This window comes from Semicossyphus pulcher, unplaced genomic scaffold (genome assembly GCF_022749685.1).
Source record: "Semicossyphus pulcher isolate SPU_LCO1_2020_fin unplaced genomic scaffold, fSemPul1.0.p SCAF_17, whole genome shotgun sequence".
In the NCBI taxonomy this organism is placed as follows: domain Eukaryota; kingdom Metazoa; phylum Chordata; class Actinopteri; order Labriformes; family Labridae; genus Semicossyphus; species Semicossyphus pulcher.
Window position 1 is genome coordinate 2,402,934 of NW_027211681.1, and position 27,919 is coordinate 2,430,852.

General features: G+C 40.6%; 1 protein-coding gene across 1 annotated transcript; it reads right to left on the reverse strand.

The window, feature by feature from the left end:
* Positions 1 to 1,046: 1,046 nt before the first annotated feature.
* Positions 1,047 to 27,919, reverse strand: armh3 (armadillo like helical domain containing 3). Its single transcript, XM_069665840.1, has 26 exons — positions 27,841 to 27,919; positions 26,346 to 26,455; positions 26,193 to 26,249; positions 25,756 to 25,902; positions 25,066 to 25,173; positions 24,887 to 24,979; positions 24,714 to 24,788; positions 24,538 to 24,624; positions 22,630 to 22,686; positions 22,494 to 22,537; positions 21,946 to 22,006; positions 21,784 to 21,830; positions 20,542 to 20,617; positions 19,626 to 19,719; positions 17,466 to 17,567; positions 17,142 to 17,200; positions 16,997 to 17,062; positions 16,665 to 16,734; positions 16,380 to 16,440; positions 16,198 to 16,286; positions 14,178 to 14,260; positions 13,657 to 13,783; positions 12,183 to 12,258; positions 9,517 to 9,595; positions 3,552 to 3,668; positions 1,047 to 2,233 (listed from the first exon to the last, which is right to left on the reverse strand). The coding sequence occupies exons 2-26, from the start codon at positions 26,445 to 26,447 to the stop codon at positions 2,141 to 2,143; spliced, it is 2,070 nt and encodes a 689-aa protein (XP_069521941.1). The 5' UTR covers positions 26,448 to 26,455; positions 27,841 to 27,919; the 3' UTR covers positions 1,047 to 2,140.

Below are 27,919 nucleotides of genomic sequence, written 5' to 3' on the forward strand. Positions count from 1 at the left end.
CAGAAGTTCTTCATGGAGGTTAAACAAGTGACAAAAAAGTGTCTTAGGAATAAGCAATGTGTTTCAGTCAACAGCCTCGTTTTCTATTAAGTATTAAGTACAACAAAAATGTGCTGGTTTACATGATCAGCACGTATGGACTAATATTCATTATGAGTATTGTCTTTGGCTGACTGGCAATATAAGTCTTATATTCTCTTTTAGCTCTGTTTTTGGTCACTACCAACCTCTAATTGAATTTTCTCTCTTGTGCAAGTACATGGTCAACATTGTACACCAGCTCGTCGCTCACTTTGTCCCTCTGATGTTTGGTGCTGAGCAGAGAGTGTATAGTGTTTTAATATTACAGTGTATAACTTCCTGTAGCGACTGAAAACAAGAGAGACCAAAATAGAGTAAAAATACAAGTGAACAAATTCTCCATGTGAACAGGTGTTTTATAACCACATCTGGGCCTAAGATCAATTGTTTTAGCTTTAAATTGAATTTATTAATTTATTCCACTTTGTTTTTACTGATGCTGAAAAAATATGCACCATTTGAATACCACAAATGACACCACTGTTAGTTGAGCGTGTGTTTTAGGTTGTTTGACGCTGAGGTTGAACTTGCCTGGACAGAGAGTGAGGCCAAAACATTACATAATAAAACTACTGGAGCTTAGCGTGCAGCCATCCTCTCTGCAAACTCACCCAAACACTCGATCAGTCGAGCGTAAGCTGCTTGACGTTTTACTCAACAGTTCATACGAGCTCAACGGGGGACCAGAAATAAAGAAAAGATCAGAGTAAAAATCATTTGTTATCAGGGACAGTATTCATCGCATGAAGAGTCATATTTCAATTCTGCAGAGTGGGGATAGGAAATCAAGTCCCCCGCTGACACCCGATGCATCACACTCAGAGAGTCGGCAGTGTCAGCAGAGGACAGTGTGTTTGTGTGTGTAGGTTAAGATGATGAGGATGGTTGTTGGAGAGCTTAGTTTTGATGATACAGCATATATAAGGGAGTAGTTAATAGAGGAGGCATTAGTTTAGTATAAGGAAACCAACCTTTATTTAAAAAAGAAACATAAATATTCTACAGGAGTTGGAGATGAAAGAAACGAGACCCTACACTTGAAGAAATTGCATAATTCAGATCTGCCTCCAGTCAAAATAACCACTCCAAATGTTCAAACAGTTGAATGTATGAATCTTTTCTTATATCTAAGCAGACTTCAGGTGCCGGAGACACAATCATAACTTTTAACCATTGTCAGATTTCCTTTTGAACTAACCGCTCCCTAAAACACATTGTCATGTATTTGTTACACTGACGAAAAAAATGCCTTGTGCGCTGTACAGTCATGAATGTTAGTCATGGCTTTGTTCAAAAAACAAAGATTTGCAACATTGAAAGGTTTCATTACCTCAGAGTATTCTCAACTTGATCACAGCTGAAAATATTCCACCCCTTAGCGAACATGAAAATACAAAATACTCCTCTAAGAATTAAGTTAACATTCACACAATGAGCATTCAGAGTTAATGCCAAAGAGGATTCACCATAAGATTCAAACTGAAAAAGGCTCAGGGCCACCAGAACAGATGTTAGCCAGGGAATAATGCTTCACTCAAAGCCTAAATCTTCTAAAATAATCACTGGAGAGATAAATCATAAGCTGTGGACTGTTTGACAGCAGGATCTACTTACATCACCATCAGAGGCAGAGAAAGGTGGATGTGAAAGCTAAAAATACTTGACTTCCCCACCTTAAATCCAAACTATCATGAGACAGCTAACAGTCCAGCCAATACTGCAGATTGCACATGAAAAAGCAGTGCAACACGGGCACTTCCTTTAACTTATCACACACACACACACATATGAACGAGCACAAAGGTATTAAGTCAGAGTTTTCATCTTCTTAAGGTGCATCCAGCCCGTCAGTGTGTCCATCTCTGTTTCCATTGTTCAGTTGTCAGGAGGAGGAGGAAGAGGGGCAAAGAGGAGTCATGGGAAGAAGAATGGAGGATTGTACTGGATGGTGTTTGTAGTGTATGTGTGAAAAAGTATGTTTGTATGTCCACACGCACGAAAATGTACCGTCCATGTCCGTCTGAAGGGAGAAGGCTGAGTGTAGGTGTGTGTGTGTCTCTCAGGAGATGGTGGAAAACTCTTTGAGCAAGATGTCCTGACTCATTGTGTTCAGAGAGACATTCTTCCTCACATTCAGACTGATGGAGCGAACCTGGAGAAGACAGACAGACAGACAGACAGAGTGAGACTTATCACAGCTCAGGTTCATACTAACACAGTAACACACAGAGGCCGTGGCTTAATCTCGTCCCAGTCACTGCCCCATTGCCTCATCAACTTGACATTTGAGTGCTCCTGTTGATGGTCCAACACATTAAATTCAATTCATATGTATCTGTCTATCAACATATCTGCTGTTTTATTACACTCCACTACTTTTCAATGTCTGTGCATGTGCCAAAAATGGCAGGAAGCACACAAAACACACATTTTCTATTTTGTCCCACTCAAAAACATTTGCAACATTTTTTGTGTTAATTTTGTTTGGTATGTTAATAACAAAAATCATAAGCCCTTTATACACTGCCAGTTAAAGGCGGGATTATTAGCCTCTGTTACGTTACGTTGTTCTATGTAAAACACACAGAGGTGGAATGGTGGGGCGAAGTTGTTTCGCCTCAGAGCCAGCATGGGAGGTAGTAACAGAGGCGTAACAAAGGGGAAACGGCGTCTGCGTAAACCGCGGAACCGGCAGGGCAGAACAGCGCTGTGTGTGTATGTATTTGAAGCATGCGCCGTTTGTTTACACCTTGAGCATGTTTTGCTTCCACAACACCGGTACGCTGTGTAAAAACACACACTGGGGCAGCTTAACACCGGTGTTGCTTGGTGCAGTGGTCTACGGAGGATTTCCTGTTTGCATCACCAGCTGTTCCCGCCCTTGACCTTGTCACCAAACACTGCACCTGTTGCCTAGCAACAGGTAGCTAGCGTGCTAACTAGCAGCACATAACTTAACCTATTATTTTAAAGTTGGGCCAATTCGATGGATCCTTCTTGGCCCAGGAAGAGAAGGATGCATTTGTCGGTCGCATCTGAAGGAGCCTTTGAAATGGGACAGCCTTTGATGCGCTGCTGTGACGCAATTGGCCTTCAAATATGTGTTTTGAAGGGTGAAGCTCCTGAATTGGGACACAGCTATGGAGTACCTAGTGGAATCCTTTAAAGCATTATGCGGCTCTAGAGGTGATCGTTCAAGCCTTAAAGTAATACCGATAATGTTACTTTGATGATGTCATTAGGGTTATCTTGCATTGGGCATCGGAACAACGCAGTGTTTACAGAAATCCTGTGTTACAAAAAGTTAGGAGAGTTAAGTGAAGGATCGATCCTCTTGATAGTTATAACGCACATCTGACATCGGAATGTGTCAATCAGAGAAGTTTCCTACAGCGTTGAGTCTGCTTTCTTTTGCAGAAGATCACATTTAACCATCAACTCCCACAATGCATTGCCCCTCTCTCTCTTACCAGCTCCTTGAAGAAGGCAGCCTCTTTGGGCTGCTCCGAGTATCTCTCAAACTGGTCCAAACCATCCTGCAGTTTGAGCGTCAGTGTGTCGTAGTTGGACCGAACCACCTCCAGCACCTGAGAGGGGGCGACATAAATGAACATAACCGCTCCACAACAGAGAGCTCTTAATGCATCACACAGCAAACACTAACTTGAATCGTCAACAGTCAAATATTAATCAGTGTTAAATACTTTATCACAACATTTTTATTCATGGGGGATCATGTGGAAGGTCGCAACCCTTTAGCATCGCATCTTGCTCCTGCATGAACATCTCTAGTCAGTAACTCCTTCCTGTTGGGATTAACTGCACACTTAGAAACAGCAACATGTCATCTGCAAATAGATTAATTTAGTTGTGTCATTTGCTTTGTATTCTTGTTTGTTTGGTCCCTTTTCTTCACAGTAGCTAGAATTATGTGATGGTTCCTAATATCAGTGGTTTAATTGAAGACTGGTCCTCAGTTTGGTACCAAAGTGGAGTCCAAGTGTGTGTTTCTGTTTTCTGTCCCAGTTAGATTTAAGTGACAGACTTTCACAATAAGGGCACTTTTGCAGCAGGAGGTAATTTAAGGAAGGATTCGCTTCATAAATTTTAAGGTCAAGGAATAAATACAGTCACTTTAATTTGGTAAAGTTAATGTGTGCGAGTGTGTGTACTGTGTTCTAAGTGCAGAGGACACTCGTGCCTGAGGTGAAGTCCAGCTGAGATAAGGTGAGCTGAAATCAGAGCTAATTATGCAGAGATTCTCCACACTTCCACCCCTGCCGTCCCCTCATTCATCCATGAAATAGCCCCTAACCAGACCTTTTCCATTATTTTAATAATGTCCCTGCAGCACTCCACAAAACATTCACTGTGAGGAGCAGGGGCAGGACTTTGTCGTGCCAACCAGAGAAGCTCTATAAACACACACGTCTCTCAAACACATCCAGCTTTCATCCAGATGAAAACACAGATGTGGATGTAGGCCTTCTACAGTTTATGCACCCACAACAACAACATATTCTCCTTTAGCTCCGGCAGTAAATCAAGTGTACAGCAGAAACATCATATTTCATTTATGAACAGTGTGAGAAGTAGGAAAACATTATTCTTCCTTTTATTTTCCTTTAATAAATCTACAGCTCTGCTCTGTGCTGTTTTTATTTCTACCTCTGATGGTTCAGTGATGAAAAATTAATTCCCATCTTTCCCTCCCTCTCTCCCTCACAGCTCTCCATCATCCTCCTCTCTATGAAAACGTGGAGGGAGGTCCGAAGGAGACCTCAACAAAATGTGCATGTTTTTTTTAATCACTGGTGCTGACAGAGATGGCAAAGAGGACAGAGGGTAGGACAGAAAGTGTGAGCTATGACCAAGAGAGCAGGGACAATGAAAAGGAAGAGAAGTAATGTAGAATAAAGGAAAAGGTTAAGAGAAGACAAAGAGACAATGTAACCTTTATGAAAACTGTGCAAAGTGTACAAGTGATGATAAGTGTAGGGTTCAGCATTTTGCACACTTGCACACACACACACGCACAGACTTAATGCATCACTAAGCAGACATGATTGTGTGCAAACAGTTGTCATAGTGTTTATCTTGAAGCGCTGACACAAAAGCAGCTCTGTGTGCTAAAGTGTGTTTTGGCTCTAATATTGTTCTGTGTGTGACAGACACAAAGTACAGCAGCTCATTTAATGCTGTGTGTTTCTGGAGGACATTCATCTCACAGTGTCACTGCAGGGAATGAAGAGGCTCCGGGCGGATGGAGTGCAGATGGTTACTGTGTGTGTGTGGACATGGATTACTCAATATGTAGAGACAAGAATCTGTTTATAACAGGAACCTTCTGGAGACAGGCTTTCTTTGAGGACAAAATGCAAGTCCCTGTAACATACCGACTATGTTATCCATGACATTATGACCACCTGCCGAATACTGTGTCAGTACTCCTTCTGGAGCCAAAACAGTCCTGACCCATCGAGGCATGGACTCCACCCGACCTCTGAAGGTGTGCTGAGGTATCTGACACCAAGACTGGTGTGCTTGGTCAGCAACAGTGTTTACATAGGTGGTACATGTCAAAGTGACATCCACATGAATGGCAGGAACCAAGGTTTCCCAGCAGTACGCTGCCCAAAGCATCACACTGCCTCTGTGGCGTGCTTTTTTCCCATAGTGCATCCTGGTACCATGTCCTCCCCAGGTGAGCGATGCACACATACCCGACCATCCACATGATGTAAAAGAAAACATGATTCATCAGACCAGGCCACCTTCTTCCATCGCTCCGTGGTCCAATTCTGATGCTCACGTGCCCATTGTAGGTGCTTTCAGTGGTGGACAGGGGTCAGCATGGGCACCCTGACCCCATACACATCAAACAATGATGCACTGTGCGATCTGTCCGTATTTGTGTGCACAGTTACTCTTAAGTATAAAGAAGGCTACTCTCATCATGCTGTGAATGACACAGGCAGGAGCTGTAACCTGCCATCAGTTCATCATAGTTTATAATAACGCAGTGCGGGAGGACACAGACGTTTAATAACGTGGATCTGTGTTAATCATGCAGATTCTGTCTCTCTTTCACTGTTAACAGAGACTCCAGTCTGCTCTGCTGTGTAGTTCATATATTTCACTGATAAACCATGGGAGCATCAGGCTTCATGATCACACTAAGTTGTCTAACACATCATCACTTCAGTCTGAGATCACCCGCTCCCTCCCTCCCTCCCCCTGTGCGTGTGCTCTGCCCCTCTCAGTGTTGCAAGTCTGCATCACAGTTTGTATTAAATTATGTTTTTTAAAGTCTAATGAAGGTGAAAGAGGCTCCTTGTATATAAGACTGGTCAAGTACCAGTTCGGATCTGGTTAAGGGCATCTCTTCAGAAAATGCATGTACTTGGATGTGACGTACTCTGAAGTGATGGACACAAGCATGTTGAGTAACTGCGTGACGACAGACAGAAAAGAAAGAGAAATATGAAAGGATTCACATCTTATGAAATAAGTCGAGAGGGCCGGATGTAATAAGGAAAAAAACAAAAAGGGGTCTGACAAAGCGACGTTCTTAACGTCACTAAAAAGGATCAACACATTATCTCGTCCTGCGTTCTCTACTTCCGTTCTGCCTGTTAACACACGTGTGAGTCACCAGCTTTCAACTGGAGACTTTTGTCTGCTTTCAACATTATTTTGTTCAGGCCGAGGTAAGAGGTAAGTTGTCTTTTGTTCAGATTAAGCTCCAGCTGAGGTTTTTTCAAAACCCTCCTGCATTTTTTCATTATCCAACCAACATTATGTGTTCAGAGAGAGTGACGTACATTTCTGATAAATGAGCATTACTCCAAAACACAGAGAGAAGTAGGGTGGGCAGGAAAGAAGGGGTTAGGTGGGGAATGACATCCAACTAAAGGTCATGAGGGGACACAAACTGGGGTCATTGCAGTTCATGATCTAAGCCTTAAACCCAGATAACCAGAGGTCACAAAAGGACTTCGCGTCATAATCAGATAAAATGATTCCTGGATTGACAGCAGAACGGTATAAAGATCTTTCTAGTTGGATATCTTTCTATTTTTATTTAAGCTTCATTTTACCAGGAAGTGCTGGCTACTAGAGCTGCACGCTATTGGAAAAAACTGAACTGACATGGGGATTTTTCTTCTCTGCGATTTATACTGCTGGATGTAAATGCAGTGTGTTTTTATGTACATACAATTAAAAATGAATGGTTGTACTTTTAGTTATCATTTAGGACTTTAGGTCTCTTTTCTACGAACAAAACAAACTCCCTCCTACTGTCACCACACTTGGTTCTGCCCTCTGACAGGCAGGGACTCTCTGATAGACGAATACAAAGAAGAGTGAGAACAGGTGGAGTGACATGTTTTGTAACAGTGTTCAAACGTATGTTTAACAGCGTGTCAGCCCCCTGACTGTTACTTTTTGAAACCAAAGCTCACCCTATTGAACTACCAGTAAACTCACGCCACACTATACTGTGCGTGCTGAGCCGCACGTCTGTTCCGTAAACAGCCGGCGTATGTTGCCACAGCGCTGCACCTCGCGTAACTGAGCATCTGCCTTGATATTACTTGTGACAGCAGCTGCATCACGTGCATGTTTACAGGCACAAGACACTCCTTTTTGCACCAAGCAATACAAAATCAGCAGCATGACGTGTTTCAGGTAATTTAATTGCTGTCCTGCGATTTGACTTTGCACATGCGCACATAGCAATTGTTATGGTTAAACGATAAATCGTGCGGCCCTCGTGGCACCTTTTTATTTATTTATGCAGCAGTTTTAGCAAGCTGGTGTAGTTGGGATGTGGTGTGATAAGAGCTGGTGAATATGGTTCAAATGAGTCACGATAAGTTAGATTACTTTTCTCGCATGGACATATGGCAACACAGAAGAATGATAATCACATATTAAATATTGAAACTAAGATTTAATGCAAAGAGCTGCTAAAGCCAGTCATTAACAACCAACCAAGTTGGATAGCTTAGCGGATAAACCTTGGAGTGATGTCACCAATTCTGTGTTGTACTCACTACTTGTTTCCACTGCACTCAAGTCGCAAAAAAACACTTTGGAAGAGGTTATCAAAATTTGATTTACATTGACATGAATGAGTATGGATAGCTTACCTGCTGCAAAACTTAGACGAGTCAAGTTAACTTCACTTGTCATTTGTTGTCAGGCAGAAAAAGTTACACGCTCAAAGACATCTTCCTTTGTAACAGGTCTCATTGATAAAAAGTACACCTTGATAAGAAGTATTTAAACTTTTACTAACTCTTTTCTCTGGTTAACATGAAAAAAATGTGGGTTAAATTCATTTTTCAAACCTTATTGTTCAGTATGGCAGCAGAAAGTTTGTTGCTGACATGATCACACTACAGTAGCTCCACTAAGATGTCTCTGTAGTAGTAGGCCTCTCGAAACTACCACTTTCCAAAACACAAAGTGAACTATCTGATGTGTCTAACGGGTGTTATATCACAAGTGGAAAATCATATAAAAGCACTCAGCTCATAAGTAAACTTCTGCCTCTCCTCTTTGTTGTGAATTAATCTAAGGAATAAAAGCAGAGAGGTAATTGGGGAGTATAATGACCAGATCCATCACTCTCTTATCAGCCTGCAAAAAAACAGACTCCTGCACCGTTTCAACAGAAATGATAAAGTCTTAAATAGAGCCAACGCTCGCTTCAGTGAGCTTCAGCCTCCATCGAGACACACGGTTTTTTTTATGATGAAGAAAAACTCAGCGTGTCAGGAGTTGTCCCGTGGCTTCATGAATCAAGTCTAACTCAATATATGTGTTTGCAAAACATTGGGACGCCTATTGTGTTGATAAATTGTTATTTCTACAAGAGTGAGAAACATTTACTGTACATTGAGTATCCAGGAAATGATAAAACTGTGAAGGTTTAGCAGGAGATTATTCAGTAGTTGATATTTGTGTGTCCAGAAGTAACTTAATGCAGTATGTTACTGTGTGTGTGTGTACAGTGTCAAAAGTTTCATGTTTCTTGTAAACAGGTTCCTCTTACCAGCCTGACCTGTTTACAAAGACTCAGCTGTGATGCGTTTGAGCTCAGTCGTGTGTGATAATAACTGCTCTACTGTCGTCTCATCAAAATAAGCGATCCAACTCATCCATCTCTGTCACACAGCTCAGCGTACTCCTGGATGATCACATTCTTTCAAAATAAAAGCAGTGAGCCCCTCCTCATACACTTTAAAGTGCTGCCTGTTCTCCATCGCACACTAAAAAATTCATTAAGCTTTACCTTTGAAATGACACGAGCAAAGTCTCAGTGGAGTTCTGCCCAAATGGCCCTGAGATGTTGCTCAAGTTCAGTTTTATTTACATGCAGCTTCTTGTCGGAGTGTGAAAGGATGGGATGTGTGTTGTGTTCACCTGTTCTTCAGACAGCTGGGAGATGTGGTTCACGGCAGCGTACGACTCTATCTTGGGGTTAAAATGGTTGATGATGGCCCTGAAAGACAAAGACAAACATGACTTTGGTTTGAAATCCAAAGATTTAAATTACAGTACACATCTATGTTCCCAACCATACATTACAGACATAATGTGATCATTATACATCTCATTCAGAAACCATGTGCTTTCATCTATTTTAGGGAAGACCTTCCACCACATTTAAACCTGCTAATATGGATTTTCTCTCAATAATCCGCAAGATTATTTGTGAGGTCAGCCATGTTGGGGGATAAGGTCCGGCTCGCAGTAGGTGTTAAGGTCAGAGCTCTGTGCGGGGAAGTTTTGCCACAACAAACTAAGAAAACAGTGCAGTGAGGTCCTGTCATGTTTAACAAAACTGTTGTGTTGGGCTGACATCCAGAGAGAGAGAGAAAGATCTAAAAAGATATAAAGAGTTAAAATAATGACTGTTGATGCTGCGCAGGCATGTGGGGCGGTGAGGCTTATCATTAATGTTTTGTTTGTTGTTTAACGCATTTGGTTTACTGTAAAAACTTGCTAGAGATACGGAGAAGAAACGTTGGTTATCATTGTTATTTCAAACGTGATTTCCATCATTAAAAGCCAGCACACACAGTAAAGTCCTTCCCATCCCTGCTGTCACTCACTGTGGTCTATATTTCCTTATCCTTCATCCTGATCATCTTGCCTGAGACTCCGAGATGCGGTGCTCGCATGCTGTGGATTCACTTGCAAATATCAAGATCCAGCGGATCGTTTACATTCTTCCTTCCACCACTACGCAGTCTGGCCCTTTTACTGTCTTCCTCAGACAGAAGTGGAAGTTAAAAATGGTGCTTTACTCTTCAGAAAACCTGATAAACAATTGATGTGTACCCGCTTCTACGTGAGACCTGCGTATATTTGTCAAACATGCAGCCACAACCGGCTATTAAAAGGGGCATAAAGAGACTTTAATTGGGATCGGCTTATACCGTATTTGAAGCTTTACAGTATTGCATTTTATGCTTGGCTGAGATGTTAAAGTTGGTGTTACAGTTTGTTTAAACTACATTTCACAACGAGCAATGGACAAATCCTTAAATAAAATAGAATTTAGATGAAGCGTGTGATATCAAAGCATGCTGAGGCCGTTACAGTTTACATCAGTCATAGTGGCTTGCAAATGAGCCCACATACACACTTTACTTCCTAATGTTAATGCATCATGTGGTCCTGAGGGGCAAAACTATCTCAAGCATGTGTTCGTCTTGAGCAGGTGATTTTTCTCCACCTGAGAACTGAGCTTTTCCAAAACAGCCTCCTAAGTGGATAAAAGGTGTAACTCTAGTGTGATGGTTTATTTTGAGCAGACAAACATGAGAGTTTTTGTAAAGCGATGACGTCAGCCTGCTCAGTCAAAGCCTGAGGGGGCATCGAGTAACTTTCACAGCACATCTGTTGTCATTATCTTGTATTTATGTTTGTTTGTCTGACAGTGATGCAGGTATAAAGTAATGATGTGTGGTGAGCAGGCAGTTTATGAGCTGCAACTCATGATTTGTATGACAACAGAAACAAGATAATCAGAGGGCTTAGTGAGGAGATAGACTAAATTCAGGGAACTCTTAATGCTATTACATAAAATAACATTTCAGACTAAACGTTGAAGCACCAAAGCATGAACAACTGCAGCCAGCCCGGCTACAAACTGTAATGCTTGTTCCTGGAAAAGCCTTCTGTGTCTCCTTTAGGTCCAAACTAATGATATAATGACAGTTCTGAGAGCTCTGAACAGCAGATACAAACGAGCTGTTTCAAGCAAAATCTCATTTCTGTTTATTCCTTTTCGATTCGGTCAAACTGGGAAAATTAGATGTTCAGTCAGAGGCAATCTTTTCCAGCATTAGCATATTATTCTAGGAAATAAACACCTTCATAGCTCAAATATAAGTTGATTTAATAAGAATAAATATGCAGTGAATACTGTATAGTGGTAATCCTGATGGCATTAGGGGTGGGAGGTCGGTGTTTGGAGGAATGCACTGATGAAAGTGAGAGAAAATTGGTCCCTTCATGTGAGTCTCAGTGGGTTATCTTCACCTCTCTGTCTTAATACCTTCATACATCTGTTCACTCAAATATTACTCCTTCAATCTATTCCTCCCCGGCTTCCCCGTCACCCCCTGTGATTGCTTCTTCAAACAGTGCAGTCTGCTCCATCAGGAGCCCACTGAGTGGATGAATCCTTCGGGAGTATCCAGCTCATACGGGTGCCCCCAGGGGGCCTCCATGACGGGGTGACCTCAGAGGATCATCTCTTCGGAGGACGAAAAAGAGATTACAGGGGACATCGTGGAGGGGAGAGCGTGAACAGGATGTGTGTGGAGTAGAGCAGTGTTGGGGTAAAGAAGATAAAGGCTTAAAAATGATCAAAAAGACGGGCCTCAGGGAGGAAGTGTGGAGAGGGAAGTCAGACAGATGGAGAGCCTAAATTACAGCTCCAGACTTCATTCACTTTATTTTGACCTTTCCCGTCACTCGTTTGCAGTTTCCATCAATCCAATATGACTCTTTTGTCCTTCTTAGGACACTGTACTTGTGTGTTGTGAGTGTGTTTGTGTGTGAGTGTATGTTTTTACCGAACATTGACAAGTGCGTGTGTGACCTTGCTGGCTGCCTCCTTCCACTGGCCCGTGTTGGTTGATACTCTCAAAACTAGACGGCAGAAAAAGAAACAGGATTATATCCACACATACACAGCTGGACTTTTACATACCCCTTTTCATCTGTACGGTTAAGGACTCTCACAAAAATTTATTTTTTATTGCCACTTAATTGCCACTGATTTTAGTGAGAAACTCTTTGGATCTATGAAAGATTGCGAGTGAAAAACATTCATTACAGTAAGCCCGAGCCCAAGGTGACATGATTAAATGTTCTGTTCTGTCCAACAAAAATCCAAAGATATACAACGAACAACTCAACTAAACAGTTATACAAAAGCAGCAAACCTTTTGTTTGATAGTTTACTTAATCGATTAATTACTTATTAAAATACAGTCCCTTCATTCTCATCAATGGGCTGGTCTTTTTCAAAAAAACATGAACATGAACATGTATCAGAAAAACATGCAAAATAAAAAGAGGAATTCTGGTGATTGAAACCAGATTTAATGTTATAAAGAGAAACTTGCAGTTTCCAGAGTGGGGAGGAGGACAAGAATGAAGCTGGCTTATATTTGAGACTCAGGCAGGGATCGAGCTTACGGGCCTGTGTCGTCCCAGGGGCCATGAAAAATAAGATCATGGAGGATGAAAATTAATTTTGGGACGAATTTCAGAAGAGGGTTGAATGAATATAAAAAGACGTTACCGTACAATAAATGCTGATGAAGCTGACAGTTGTCACACAGTTGTTCTCAATGACAACATAAACACGGGCACGCGCTCACAGCACAGACACGGGCCTGTCATCGCTTGTATTCTATGTCAGCCTGACGTTATCAGTTGGCTAACGTCTGATGTTAACAGTAATGTTACAGTTATGCATGTTAACGAGTGAGCAGCCGGCGTTTCCATTTACAGCGAGTGAGCTGAAATAGTTAACATTAATTATGAGGAGTCATTACTCTGCAGCAGCTCAAATCACGTTAATCACTTACTTTTTGTAGTTACTACTCATCGTCCCCCTTTGGGACATAAGGCTGCAACGAGACATTTTTTCCATGGCAACATGCTGCACCTCTCTATGACAGGTGTGTCTTGTGCAGCAGCTCAGACGCACCGCGAGTAGGGACATTTTTAGCTTTTTGGGGGCCCTATGGAAAACCCTGTTTATTTTCTGTAAATGTGGGTATACTGTAGGCACTGTCACAAAACTTTTACTTATTATTTTCAGATTCCTCAAATGCCTCCAGTGCAGTGATTGATCATTTAATCATTTGTTTGCTGTTTTATTTAAGTTAAAGGTCACTTTGAATGACTTTGACGAGATTCTTTTTGGAACGGCTTAAATTGTATTTTGGGACGTTTCTGGAAGGATAGGGAAAATAGTTGGTTAAGAGCCCTGCTCAGAGAGTTCATAGAATAACAATAATCTCACTACTAACGTACCCATACAGTAGAGGTTGTCAAAAACCTGGTGCATTCGTACGATTTCATAGTACAGCTCGTCGTAGCTGTTGGAGGTGGGCAGGAACGTGTCGCCATATGTTATGAACATGTTGAACAGGTTCACCACCTGGAGGAGACACATCAGGCATGTTAGTGGACAAACACTTTGAACTTTAGTCTCAAAAAGGACCCAACAAGAGAAATGAGAGAAAAGAAAGAAACAAAAAAAAAAGTTTTCTGAGGGAAATCAAATTTATACTGCATCAGTTTCTGCACATGCAGCCTGTTTGGCCTCTTCTGTCTCCTCTAACAAACAGTTCAGAGTCTGGTGTGTGATTTGACTCAGCTGGGCTTCAAGCAGCACCACTGATACAGCATCTGGCTGTTTATCTATTACAAGACCATACACACATCCCCAAGAAACTCATTTCCATTGCTAGTGTACTCTGTCAAAGCCCTGTCTGCAGGTTGAGTGTATGTGCCTTTGTGTGTGTGTGTGTGTGTGTGTGTGTGTTGCTCACCAGTAAGGCCAGATGAAAGATGTTGTGCTTGGCCAGCAGTGTGGTCTCATTTGACAGCAGGAACTTCAGCAGGTTGATGAGCGCTGTGCAGAGGGAGACATGCACACAGTAATGAAATAATGTGAGTGCTGACAGTCGAGTAGAAGCAGAGGCATGCGGCGGCAGTCTGCTCTCCTCAGTGTGTGACTTTATTAAGGTAGATAATAGAAACACAGGAGGGGGGAACATTTCAACACCAAAACAAGTCCTTACAGAGGAAAACAAAAGCCATAAGAAGAACAAAAATGTGAGCGCACAAAAAAAGCTTTTAACGAGCTACAATCCGAGCTGGCACAACATCACGCTGAAAGAGGACAAACACGTCTATTGCTTTAATTTGGAGTATTTTTCTCTCTAGTCTTATTTCAGGGTGTGCAGTTATCACCACCAGGGGGATAGGGTCAGTGTCGTTCAGGGAATTAAGCTGATTATTACTCTGATTAGAGGAATATGTATCCTAATGAGGCACAGTGCAACGGGGCCATTACAATCTGAAATGTTGTCTGTTTATGTGTTGACCAGGCTGAAAACAAGACCACCAGGATGGATTGTTCTTTCTTTAGAGACTCATTATCTCAATGATGCAATACACTTCAAAAACAACAGACCTAACGACCTCAGGATAATGTTTCAAAAAGGCAGGAACTCTTCACTCTAAAGGAGACGCCCTGCACGTCACAACGTGTTTCCTATTTATATTATACATACAAGGTGTCCTGAAAGTTACATTTAGAGCATGAAGCCTGATTTCGTAAAGATCCTTCATGGTTAACGTCTGCATATGATTTGGAAGTAAAGAAAGGAACGATGCAACGACTTTTTTGTCCCTTTAACACAGCTCTTAGCAAGTTGCAGAGCGAGGCGCTAACAATTAGTGACTATTTAAGATTTATATCTGTAATAATAGTAGTAAAACTTTGTTAACTTTCTTTTTTTAACTGGTCGTACACCTCGTTTAGCCTACAGCTAACAGAATTGGTTGCTCAGTGATAGTAATTATGTTTAATGAAGCTAACAGTTATCATCATTCCCTAGTAATTTTATCTTTTCATATCAATAAGCCCAGAGCAGGATACAGCTCCGTAACGAGGCCAACATGACTGATTATAAACCAGTTGTATGGCTTTTATCCACTCGGTGATGTGCATCTTATGTTTTGTACAATTGTTGCACTCTAACAGCTTGGATCAGCATGAAACTCTCCTGGTTAAACCATCACTACAAAAGATCAACAGCTGTGTTAGAAAGTATTTAGATCCTTGATGAAAGCTGTAGTTAAAAGCCTGTGAACAGAAAAACTTTAGGGAGAAGTTCGCTGGGAGTCCCTAGATACACTTTAGAAGGAACATCCAATAATGAAGGTTCACTTGAGGATTGATATTAACAATAAAAATAATAATAATAATAATAATATATATTTATTTAACTTTAACTTTATTATCAACTACAACATATTCTTTCAGCCACAAATTCAACCATGAAGTGTTTTTCATTTCAAAAACTCACTGATCTAAACCTTTGACTGGCTCCTTCTCATAGCAGCAGCGGTCAAGTATCTTTATAATGTTTCCTGTTTTTAACCATTATTTTAAACACCCCTATGATCATTACATCATCTGAGAGATAAGTGTTAACAATTCATTTTGATGGCATCAATATGTGTTTGATTTATTTTTTATGAGCTGTTGAGTTTTAGACTTCAGGTTTGTCACTTTCATTTGTTTTGTTCTCACATCACTGCTCCCTCGCTCTCATTCACTCTCCAACTGATGATCAAAGATCCTGTTATTCACCAGTGTTGTCCACTTGATATTCCTTTGTTTCTCTTTTTATTAGTATTTTGCCAATAGCAAATCAAACTTTATAGTTATCTTATTTAGAAAAAAACACCCTCCAACAAAATGCAGGTAAAGTTCTTGAGTTCCTCCCTATAAAGGGAGCCTGCCTAACCTGTTGACATGGGAAAATGAGGCCCCCTCACCTGACCAGAGCTCTCTCCAGGTGTAGTGTAACCTGATTCTGCACTTCTTCTGGTAGCACAGGAGTTTGTGGATGATCTGCACACAGCGCCTGCACAGGACATACACATTAAACTGATGTGACTGAGCTGTTTAGTAGATAACACAGGAAAAACGTGTGTTTGTGAAGTGCAGGTGTTCTTACAAGTATAAATCCATGGGAAAATCCTTCATCATATGAGTGACAATAAACTCCACCATCAGATCTAAACAAAGGGGTACAGATAAGACAGAGGAAGTTATTATGAGATGGATGCAGGCCAGGAAAAAAAGTCCTTCCAACAAGTAGAGGAGAATGTCCTGTGAATGTACTCGAGAGTTTTTATTCTGAATGCTGGCCACCCAGCCGTGAATAAAGGTTAAAAAACACACAAAAAAAATAGAAACATTTGAATATAAAATTAATAAAACATAAAACTGTTCCTCATACCTAGAACAGCACACACCAGTGGCCGTGAGGGGATGTTTTTGTCCACCGCTTTTTTTCTGTGTCTCATGGGCTGAAAGAAATACAGAATTCAAATATTCACTAATTGCGTAACAACTTAAAACACTGTTTAAAATGCGCAGCTTACAGTTTTCTTTGTCAAGTGGGTGGTTTCTTAAACGTCACATGGATGAAAAACCTGGTTAACGTAATCATGGACAGGGCTGCAGGCTGCAGGTTCTACATTAAACATAACCTGACGGTCTGAGAATGGCCTAATGATTTCTTCTTTAATTTCTGTTCTCACTTTCACTCACTTACAATCAGAAACTCACCATTCTGTGGAGATTGACTCTGAAGTTCATGTTGTCGTCATGAAGGAAGGCATCAGCGTACTGGTCCTATAACACACACAGGTGACGTCAGAACACAGACACTCTATAGGAGGTGAAAATGTTGCAACAGTGGACCTGCTCTTACCTCGGCTATGCAGGTGAGGATGATTAGGCACAGTCTGGCACTGTTGAGGCGATGCTCATCTAGAAACACACGCATATACAGTATTAGCCTCTTAGCAGACAGAAAAATACAGGGTCGAGTTTCTTCTCTCTTGTTTGGAGAGGAGAGCGAGTGAAACGAATGAGTGCGATAACAACCGTGGGATTGAAGAGAAGAACATTTATTTGCCTCTGCTGTCTAAGAGACGTACGTGAGAACACTTCAGGACAAGACAAAGTGAAAGAATAAATAATTATAGAAAGGCAGAGTGAGAGAGACAAAGAGGAAGAGGACAGGGAGGTTTACCTTTAGTGTCCTGCATTACGATGGAGGCATATTTGAGGAAGGTGATCAGAAGGTTGCTCGTCTGCAGGTTGGGATCCAGCGGCAGTTCTGGGTTGTTCATCACTACGGAGAAGGTGATACAACTTCAGTTAAGCATAATCACTGCATCTTTAATGTTTTTCTTATTGACCCTTCACTAAGTCCCGCCCCGATTGGTTACTGTTGCTTGACCGCAGCCTCCGCGCCTAGTTACGGTTGCTAACGTAGGATTGGACAGTGGCCGTTCAAGAGAGGGGCTTATCAAAGGGTCAACTGTTATGGAAGCGGAGAAATAAGGAGAATATCATGACGTCCCAGACACCTGAGCCTAAACTCAAAGCTCACTGTCTAAAACAGAGAATTAAAACAGCTGTTGGCTTTCATGAGCAGACAGAAAGCTCACTCAGGTAAATAACAGCGTTACAGTGATGTCTTTGTCCCATTACTGTAGCTGTGTTGTCTCGACAGGCAGCGTCATCCCTTTAAAAATCTCTGCTCTCTCTAACATACAGCTTGTTCCATGGATAAATGATGAGGCAGTCATTTCTATCTCCCCACCGCAAACTAAACACTCATTTGTTCACTTCTTCCTCTGATCAGTGCAGGCTAAAGAAAGATTTCACACTGTCAAGACACATATCATCACAAGGGGCTTTACTGTGGAAGGAGAAGTGTATTCCTGACATGTGAGTGCAGACACGCGTGTGTGAGTGTTTCTGGTCTCAGTATATGCTCCTCTAAGTGCTGCAGCTCCCATGACATGGCGTAGTGCACGCTGCATGTGAAACATTCATCTGTGCTTGAAGCTGCAGGTTAATATTTTATACAGAAAATGGCTCTTTGGTTTACAGCAACGGGAGGAGAGCAGGCCGGAGATAGAAACAGTCACCTTTTTACAGCGTGTGTGCTGAGTGACCTGATTTTGAACGATGTCACCTGAGCTAGCAACAATATTCATCTTCAAGTTTAAAGAGCTAATAATAAATACTTATTACATATGTATAAATACGATTAACATGTATGTAACCCACATTAAAAGTACAGGAGCTTCTCTGTTCTATCAGATAACCTTTAAAATCTATTAAATATTTGAAAGGCTGCTGCTGAGGGTGCATGTGTGCCTCTGCTCAGAGCAGAGAGGAGATACAGACGTGATGTTTTGAGGGAGAGTTTTTAAAAATGTATGTTAAAACTGTTCCGATTAAATTGAGCCGAAGGCTGAGACCCCCGATGCCAAAAAGCCTTTACTCCATTTGTTTCCCTTCAGGTGTTTTAAATGAATATTTCAAGTTTGGTTAAATCTGATTTGAAGGTGAAGCCATGGTATTAAAAACATGTTAACATGCAGTCAAGCTGTCCTTCCTTGTAAGCTCTGGTGTCCGTCAAGGTGGAAAATTTAATGTTAGGCCATTTCTTTAAGTCAATTTCTATAATTATATTCATATTATAAATCTATCATTTTGAACACTCTTGAAGAGTGGCCTAACGTCACCCAACAGCGATGTGTCAGACTGCTGGAGAGCATGCCAAGATGCACGAAAGCCGTAATTAAAAACCAGGTTATTCCACCAACTATTGATCTCTGAACTCTTCCTGAGTTAAAACATGAGTATTCTGTTGTTTGAAAATAAACATGAACTTGTTTTCTTTGCTTTATTCGAGGTCTGAAAAACATCTTTTTGTTATCATAACCAGTTGTTATGTCCTGCAAATAAAAGACCTAAATGAGAAGTATTTGGAAGAAGTGAGAAATGTTAAAATAAAACAAAAGTTCATTTTACACAAACCTATAAAAAGAAGAACCACAAAAAAACTAATCTTTGCAGTGGTCTCTTAATTTTTTCCGGAGCTGTCTATCTTTACTTCATAGTCCAAACACATTCTTCAGCTATGACAACATAAACACAGAGTTAAAATAACCTTGCTGCCATTCACAATTTTATGTGGTCAGTGTTTTTTGAGCCTCAGCTCTTCCCCACTGCAGAAAATGTGGTTTCACATACGGACATGAAGGCAGTGTGAAGTAAACCCCAAAACAATCTAGAAAAAATCCCCTCAGAAACTGATGGTCGATGTAACAGTCACTACATCCATGTTTCCTACGGTTAATGTCTATGAAAAATGAAAAGGTGTATGACTTACTGTCAAGGGAGGGCGGCGTTGTGCCAAGTGGTGTTGTAGGTGTGGTTGGAGTAGGTGTAGTAGGTGTGGTTGGGATGTCGATCTCAGGGTGGCTCTGTTGAAAGACCAAATATACATGTGTAATGTCATTAATAAAGAAAAGTTGTTCAAGGCTACATTACAGGCTCAGCAGGAGAGCCACATGAGGACTGAGGAAAGGAAACAGGATGCCGTTTAACGGGAGTCGTGAAGAGGAGGCTTTACTTCTTGTAGTGCAAAACATTTACATAGTACGGTAGATTTATCATTTACTGCTAATTCATCTTGGATTGGTGACTTATTACAACAATTAAAATCGCAGCCTCTCTGTGGAGGCACCGTTTGTCTGAACTGTATTTGTGACCAATCCTCACTCTCCCCTTAGAGAGTTAGGATGACTCAAACACTGACTTTGAGTTTCCTTCATAAAGTAAAAGAGACAAAGTAAACTAAATGATCTAGTGCACCTTTAAAGAAATACATGCTGAAAGTAGCGTAAAATAATTATCTCAGTATCTTAACCCTGCTGCTAAGGTATGTACAGGTAAAATAATGTATTAAACATTAAAGAGATAACCCCTGTCTCCTCCTTTAATCCAACCACAGTCGAGTTTGGTCCATTCTTGTCAAAGGTCAATCACATCACATATACTAAGACTGGAGGAAGATTAGAAGGCAAAGGATGGAAAAGTTTTGTTAACGTTTGATAGATATACAGAGACAGGAAGAGAAGAAAGATTTCAAGCAGTTCTTAATGTCATTAATACTGTCCAATCGAGGTTTTGAAACTGTGCAGATCTTGGCAAACCTGCAACCTCTCTTATTTTGAAACCACAATTCTCTTCTGAGAAGAACATTAAAAAAGGTAGACGTAAAGGAAAAAAGCAATGAATCTCACCTGTGCTAACACAGTGATGAAGTTGCGGTTGAGGTGCACAGCCTCATAGAGTGCAAGGAGAATCGCCTCATTAGTCCTTGAAAAAGAAGGGAAGTTTGTGATCAGAGTGAACTCTTTCATTTACAAAATAAAACCTCCAAAACTTCACACAACATTAGACGAGGCAGGAAGAAGCTTCATGCTTTGATGCAGTCGAGCTGTAGAAACAAATGGAGGGGCGGTCTGGTGTTTAAAGTTGATTAACAGCTTCAGCAGGTCACTTTTTTAATTTTCTGTCTCATTAAATACTGCACAACCACTAATACATCATTTACCACATTTCTTTACATTAAATTCAAACTGATAAATTATTTGAATATAAAAAATAAAAAAAACAGCAAACCTCGTTAACAAGGAAAAGATGGATGCCTTGGACATCTCAAATGTATATATATAACCCCTCCTCCCTTTGTGTTTAATGATTTATTGATTGTTTTTGTAAATGTTTTTTTTTCTTTTAATTTTATTTTTCATCTCCCAGTTTATTTCTGTACATGTTTTGTTTTGGTTTGTACTGTATGAAGTTTGGTTATGTGTGGACATGTTATATGTAATATTTGTAATGGTATGGGTCAGAGTTAGAGTTGGGATGGGATCTTGGTAAAAAAAAACTGCAATCTGTCAAACTGTATTTCAAATAGTTTTTTGAAAACTTCAAAAACTAATAAAAACACTTAGAAGAAAATAAAAAAACTTGCAAGCTTCATTTTTAACTTTAAAACACCTCACTGACTTAAAATCTGAAGAACAGCAACAGGGCATCAAGCAACTGTCTTAACATTTGATCTTACTGCTACACGGTCACGATCAGTGAGTGTAAATGCCCCCTAATATTGAAATATCCTACAAAGAGAAGAACTGTTCAAACTGTGGTTATATCATATTGTAATGTCCGACTGCAGTTTGCAGATGTTGAACATTTTACCAGACAAATATTTATTAATGAATCATGATGAAAACAAAGCTATTAAATATGTTATGTATTATATACATATGCTGTTGAGCTCTACTCAACAATGCCATTTTGTCTGAATCCAGTTTGAGTTTTGAAATATGTTCAATGAAACAGAAATCATTTGCAACAACAAAGCAGAGAGCAGGAAAAAGCCCTGCAGCAGTGATGGATTCTCTCACTGAAGTTTTAGAGAAAAATGTAATTAACTTTGAATGATGACTAAGAAACTTAAATTACTTTGCACTTACTGTACGGAGAGTTTCTCATCAGCATCTGCTATAAACATGCTGCCCACCTGTGAACAGAGGGATCAATGCATCAACAAACAGTGGCGAAAAAGCAGCTACAATGTGGCATATGAATATTAATAACGTTTAAATTGACAATCGTAAGTAAGTATAAGATCCTACCATACTAGTGAGGGTAGAGAAGAACCCGCCCTGGTTCTCCTCCTCTTTGTCTTTGTACTGCCTAAAAGGAAAGACAAGAGAGAAGGACAATGAGCAGGATGTAATGAAAGAGTGGAGAGGATAAGACTGAAGACAGGCAGGGTAACACAACAGCAGAGGCAGAGATGTATGATTCCACTTTAACCAAACAAATATTTACCTAACATCTCCTTCTGCTCACTACACTTTATTATCTGGGGGGGGGGCATTCAGTTTCTACACAAAAACAATGAACTGTACGCAGCCATCATCCATCACTTTGATGCATCCGTCTCCACACGCAGACAGACAAGACCCACCTCACACACAGTATTTTAATTTCCAAACCTCTGCCTCATCCAAAAAACATCACAGAGAAAAGAAAACTGTCAGATATAAATAACCTGAAGTATAAAAGGGCCTGTTTTATTCAGGAGAATAGAAATAGAACATTTGTGGGGGACATCAAACTAAAGTGATGACGTTCATTAAAAACATGTTTTTGAAACATGGACATTTTTAGATCTCACCTGTTATATTCTGTCAGAGCTGTGTGGACAACCATCCCCATTCCCTGAAGAAGAAAACATCCAGTGTTTCAGTCAAATCTTTGATGATCTGCCTGACATCACACTGTTATTCATTATTCTGCAGTTGCATACTTACATCTAGTGTTGGCTCATCGTCCACAATGGAGAGCTTCACTATGTATGGATTCACAGACTAACAAACAGAGGAAATCAATGAATTAGAAGCTGTTAAATATTTCACACAAATACTGAACTTAATTCTTCACATCAGTTCTGCATACAGTAACAACCGGCTACTGATCAGGGTCTCTTATATACACATGCAAGGTTCAATAATGCAACTACAAACGCATGAAGATCAGCTTTAAGATGGCTCCCCTGTTTGTTGCCAAGAAAGCTGATTTACTCGCAACAAACTTATAAGCCAAGTCTGTGACTCTTGATCAGAAAACAACTCAATCAATCAAACTGACTGTCTTTTTCATGCTGCAGCAGTGACTAAACTGTAGAATGTTGCAGCAAACTTCAGCTGTGTCTTACACACTTTACTAGAGTAAAAAGACAGAAGCTCCGTTTGCTGTTGCTCACTTTGATCACGTAAGAGGGTACATCCAAAACCCCAATCCTCATCCTTTTATCCCCTCCTCCCACACTGCCACTCTTATCCTTCCAAGAAATATCTGGAGAAGGACGTGAATTAGAATTCATCTCAGAGAGCTTGTTTGTTTCTGTCATTACATCTACATGTAGGACAAGTCTGTCTCTTTAGCCTCTTTCACACATGCACTCCCAACATTTTCCTAAGAGAGATTTCCAGAGTTGCCCTTTCACACATGTTCCTCACAGTGGGAGATTTTTTCCCTGTCGGACACAGAGGGGGGGCAGGGCGAGGGGCAAGTATATCATGTCTTTTTTTATCCGTCAAAGACCGTCATCCACGATGGACTCGACACTCGACCCCCACATTCTGTCTCTCCCACACCTGGAGCAGCGTCTCCCGCATGCTCATCAGAAAAACACACACACACACACACACACACACACACACAGACAGACGTTTGCTGGTCTCTCCTGTAAATGCATTGATTGAAGTGCGACGTTTTCCGTTAAATACTGACCATCTTATTCTGTTTTAAAAGTTTGTAAGTACAGCTGTGTAGTGTCGGTCTCATTGGTCGGATTTGATCATTTCAACGCGTACCAACGAGCCTCCCTCCCCCGGTCACTTGCTTGCAATGAATACTCCTGAGTATTTCTTGCTGCGTTCACACATCGGCCGACTCGGACTTTCTCCCGACATGATACCAGGTCGTTGTCAGGAGAAAGTCGGGGTCAAAAAACCGTCCCTTTGCATTCACACATGCAGCCTGCCCAGGTAAAGTCAGGACATGTTCAGGAGTGCAGTGCATGTGTGAAAAGGGGCTTTTGACACCTGATATGACCCAGGTCAAAGATTTAAAGACATGTAGTGTTGGGTTTAATTCTAACCTGCACAAATATCTTGTTGATGTGTTCACGGATGAACCTTTATGCTCAGATTTTAATCGTGGGCTTTGCAACATTCCTTTGTGATATAACTTGACACCTGTACTACTGTTATGTATTAAGAGATACTGGCGATATGATGGATTCACAATACAGGCATTATTATTAAATATTAAGATATATTACAATTTTGTAGCCATTTACAAGCCATTATACTGCGACATTTTATAAATCTAATATAAGATAACTGCCACAGTATAGAGAACACCTCCCTTTACCGTTTAAAAGAAACTTTGTGTACTTGCTGCTCTAATTGTTTCCTCCAGTGTCAGACAGCAGCACAAATGTCAGTCTCTGAGTCAATGAAAAAGGCGAGCAGTGCAGGAAAGGAGGCCTGATCTCTGGAGATTTTGGATGCACATCTATAAACTCTGTGACACTTAAGAGGATTTATTACGCTGTTGCTCAATACTAAAGCTTAGTACTCCTCCCTGCTACTCTTAAAGGCTTTTCTATAGACAAAACAAGAATAACTTTATAAGACAAATAATGTACAAACCTCATATTTCCTGTAGTTGACTAGCAGTGCCAGGAGCACCACAGCATCATAACCATGCCGCCCTCTGCTGGACACATCTGACAGAATCTAAGGACAGGAGAGAGGGGAGAAGAGGTCACCACAAAGGATATAAGACAAAGAGTCACAGCAGAGAAAGCCTGTTGCTCATCACTCACCTGCAGAATTGCTTCAAAGATGCTGTTGATCATCACATATTCCAGTATGGTGTTCTGACTTATATTGTCTGTTACCTGTTAATACATTTTTAATATAGTTGTTATGTTTTACTGGCACAACAAGCATTCCCAAAAGTCATAACATTATAATTAATCTTTCTGTCCAGCCTCACCGTCACCAGACACAGCAGCAGTTTGAGACACAAACTCTTTAGACTCTCTGATCCTTCTCCACAAAGAAGGCTGTCCAGTCTCTCCATCAAGTCCTGCAGGAGATACAAACGTTAACAACATGAAGAAACACAAACCATGTATTTCTCTTCTTTCTTTCTTCAGTGAATTGTCCACACACCTTCATCCTCTGCTCAGCCTTGTCAAACCCCATGAGCATGTTGATGATGTCAAAGCCAGAGGCGGATTTGTTCTTCTGGTGAACCCCCCGGAAAAGTGCACAGAGAGTCTGGGGAGAGAGGCAGAGGAGCTCAGTGATCACCAGAAAATATACTGGTGACAAAACAGAATCCATGAATCTTATAAGGGGAGACTTTTCAGATAAGTTATAGCATGATCTGCAAACTCTGATGCTCTTAATGTGTTGTTAACATGTGCCATGTAAACAGGGGGGGAAAAGCACTGTGATTGTACCAAACTTTGGTTATCTGCAAGGGGGGCTGGGCGATCTAGCCCAGGAACCATTTTTCACATTACACGCACCATTTAGGATTTAAATTGATTGTTTTTTCTTATAAACAAACACAAAATCAGAGGTAGTAATTTGGTGTTTGAAATGCAAGCAGCAGCTTAAAGAGAATTTTTTGTTGACCTCTCCCAGAGAATTGGAGGAGCGGTAGCGTATGTTGACCCCCATGTTGACATTTTACCTTTGTCTTAAGTAAATTCTTGTGCTATAATGAATGGTGGGAGCTCAGTGAATCAGAGGCACTTCCATACCTTAATAACCTAAGTTAAAGTGGAAATCGAGTTTCATTTTTAAACATAAATTCCAAGTCATTGATCAAATTTATTTATAGCCCATCTGTACCTGCAGGGCATTGACTACTTTGATCTGGTGCTCCTCTCCCAGAGCCTGAACACAGTGGTGGAACAGAGAGTTGATGTTGTCCTGGATCCTTTGTACCTCATCTCCGTCAACACTCTCCAACTTTGTCTCCAGATACTCTAGGTTCACCTAAAACATGATGGATAGACAGAAGTAAACAGGTGAGGTGCAACGGATGGGAGAGATGGTATTCAACTGACAATGTTACAATAACATCCTGTCAAAACAGCTTCAGCTCAGACAATTAGAAAGGCTGAGAAGCAGAAAAGTCTGTGTGTACACATCACCACTTCCTCTTTTCACTACTTAGAGTTTGCCATCACCACCAACAAATATGTCATGATCATAAGGCTGAAAGTAAGTACGGACATCACATTCTGAAATCTGTCTCCCATTACCATTTTTCTGTTTTACTTTACCTTCATAAGAAACAGCTCATCCCAGAAGCGAGGGTTGTTTTTGGCTGGATCTTCTTTCTGAATCACAGGAATAGACAGGACTTTGTTAAGACTCCATGCACACGTATTACTCCTCACTTTAAATCATTGACATTCTCCCATTGCGATACTCACTGCAAAAATCTCATCATACATCAGCACCACCTTCTCTTTCAAGGGTTTTTTAGAGGATGACGTCCTCCTCAGAAGCCCTGCCTTCTTCTCCACCTGAGACATGACTAAGTCTGAGAAAAGAGACACAGTAAGGTAAATAAAGAGGATGCACATATAATCTTCTGTTCTATGGATTCATTAAATTATAAGGGAGATTATCTATTTTTATACATCCAAAAATCCAATTTAAAAAAGACCAAAATCAGGCTGCCTGCTGATCTTAGTCTAAACGCCGCTTATTTCCTACTAACGATAGAAATCTTTTAGTGTCACAAATGTTAAGTTTTATATTTCAGAAACTAAGAATAATTTCTTCAAACACCTGGGTATTGTACTGAGGAGTAACAGAAGTAAATGGTGAGTTAGGCTGGGACTATTTTCAGACATGGACAAGTGTGTAATTTAGAGTCCAAGAAAGGTACAAAAGTGTATTTGGATTAAATTCCAGCACCCATGTTGTTCATTATGATTAACAATATCAGCCTGTGCAAAAAATGTGGCTCATTAACGCCTTCACGTCTACACAAGTTCTATGACACAGAGGAAATTAGCATAATCAGGTTTTGGCTTCACAGACAATCCTTACAGTGGGATCAATTAATTGATTCTTACTAACAATTAAAACATAACCTGTAGCCTACACTACAATCCCTCCTGCCGATACACTAGCATGTTGTACTCAGCCAACAGAAAGACCCTCCACAACTGAAGACTCACTCCCATTACTGTATGTCATAAGAGGTTAGGCCATCAAGCACAGTCACCTGTTAGAATGCACAAGTATCTAGTGTTAATAGCTATTTAACAAACCTCCATTACACAGAATGAAGCAAAAGCACAGTGAAAACATCTGTAGTAACCATTAGACAGTGATTTCCTTCAGTGACGTCACGTTAGTAAACAATTAACGTAAACCTTCTGCTGTGAGATAAACAGAGTTGCCATGTTTAAGTTATATGACGCAAAGCTTTGAAATAAGTGCAAGTTAGCTCAAGAGGGATTATGTTTTTCAAGCAATTATCTGCTCACAATTGCTTAAGTGATGGCACATTATGTTGTGTGAAATATTAACAGCTAGATAACCTGAGAGAAGTTGGGATGGGCAGCTAGCTAATTGGCTAACATTAGCTAACTGACCTATCGTTAGCTAACGGGGTTTAACTAACGTTAGTCCAGGGCTAACAGTGACCTGTCCAGGTTGACAAGCACGTCTTGTTGTGTGATAAGCACTCGAAGATCACTATAATTCATAAGCTGTTAGCTCACCTAACGTAAATCAACTGAAATGTTCAGTCTTTGCAGCCACAGCTAATGCTAACTTAGCTAGCTTATGCTGACAGACAAGGATGTTAAAATTGATTTAGCGTTGGCTATCTTATTTCAGGGTACAATTATTGACAGCATTACTCTGTAACATGTCTAGAAGATGCCGTTTAGTTAGGTTTATGGTTCTTACCTCAATGAAAGTATTAAAATCTATGTCGTAAATATTGTTCATGAATCCTTGTGACAACACTAGCCTCTGTTAGCCTCAG

Bases quoted from the DNA above. Each gene is read 5' to 3' on its own strand.
- armh3 (XM_069665840.1), bottom strand. From the start codon at position 26,447: ATGTCTCAGGTGGAGAAGAAGGCAGGGCTTCTGAGGAGGACGTCATCC. The intron at 19,720-20,541 runs GTGAGATTCATT...GTCTTTCAACAG, and splicing joins TCATCACTGTGTTAGCACAG to AGCCACCCTGAGATCGACAT. The intron at 3,669-9,516 runs GTGAACACAACA...GCCCCCTCTCAG, and splicing joins CCCAGCTGTCTGAAGAACAG to GTGCTGGAGGTGGTTCGGTC.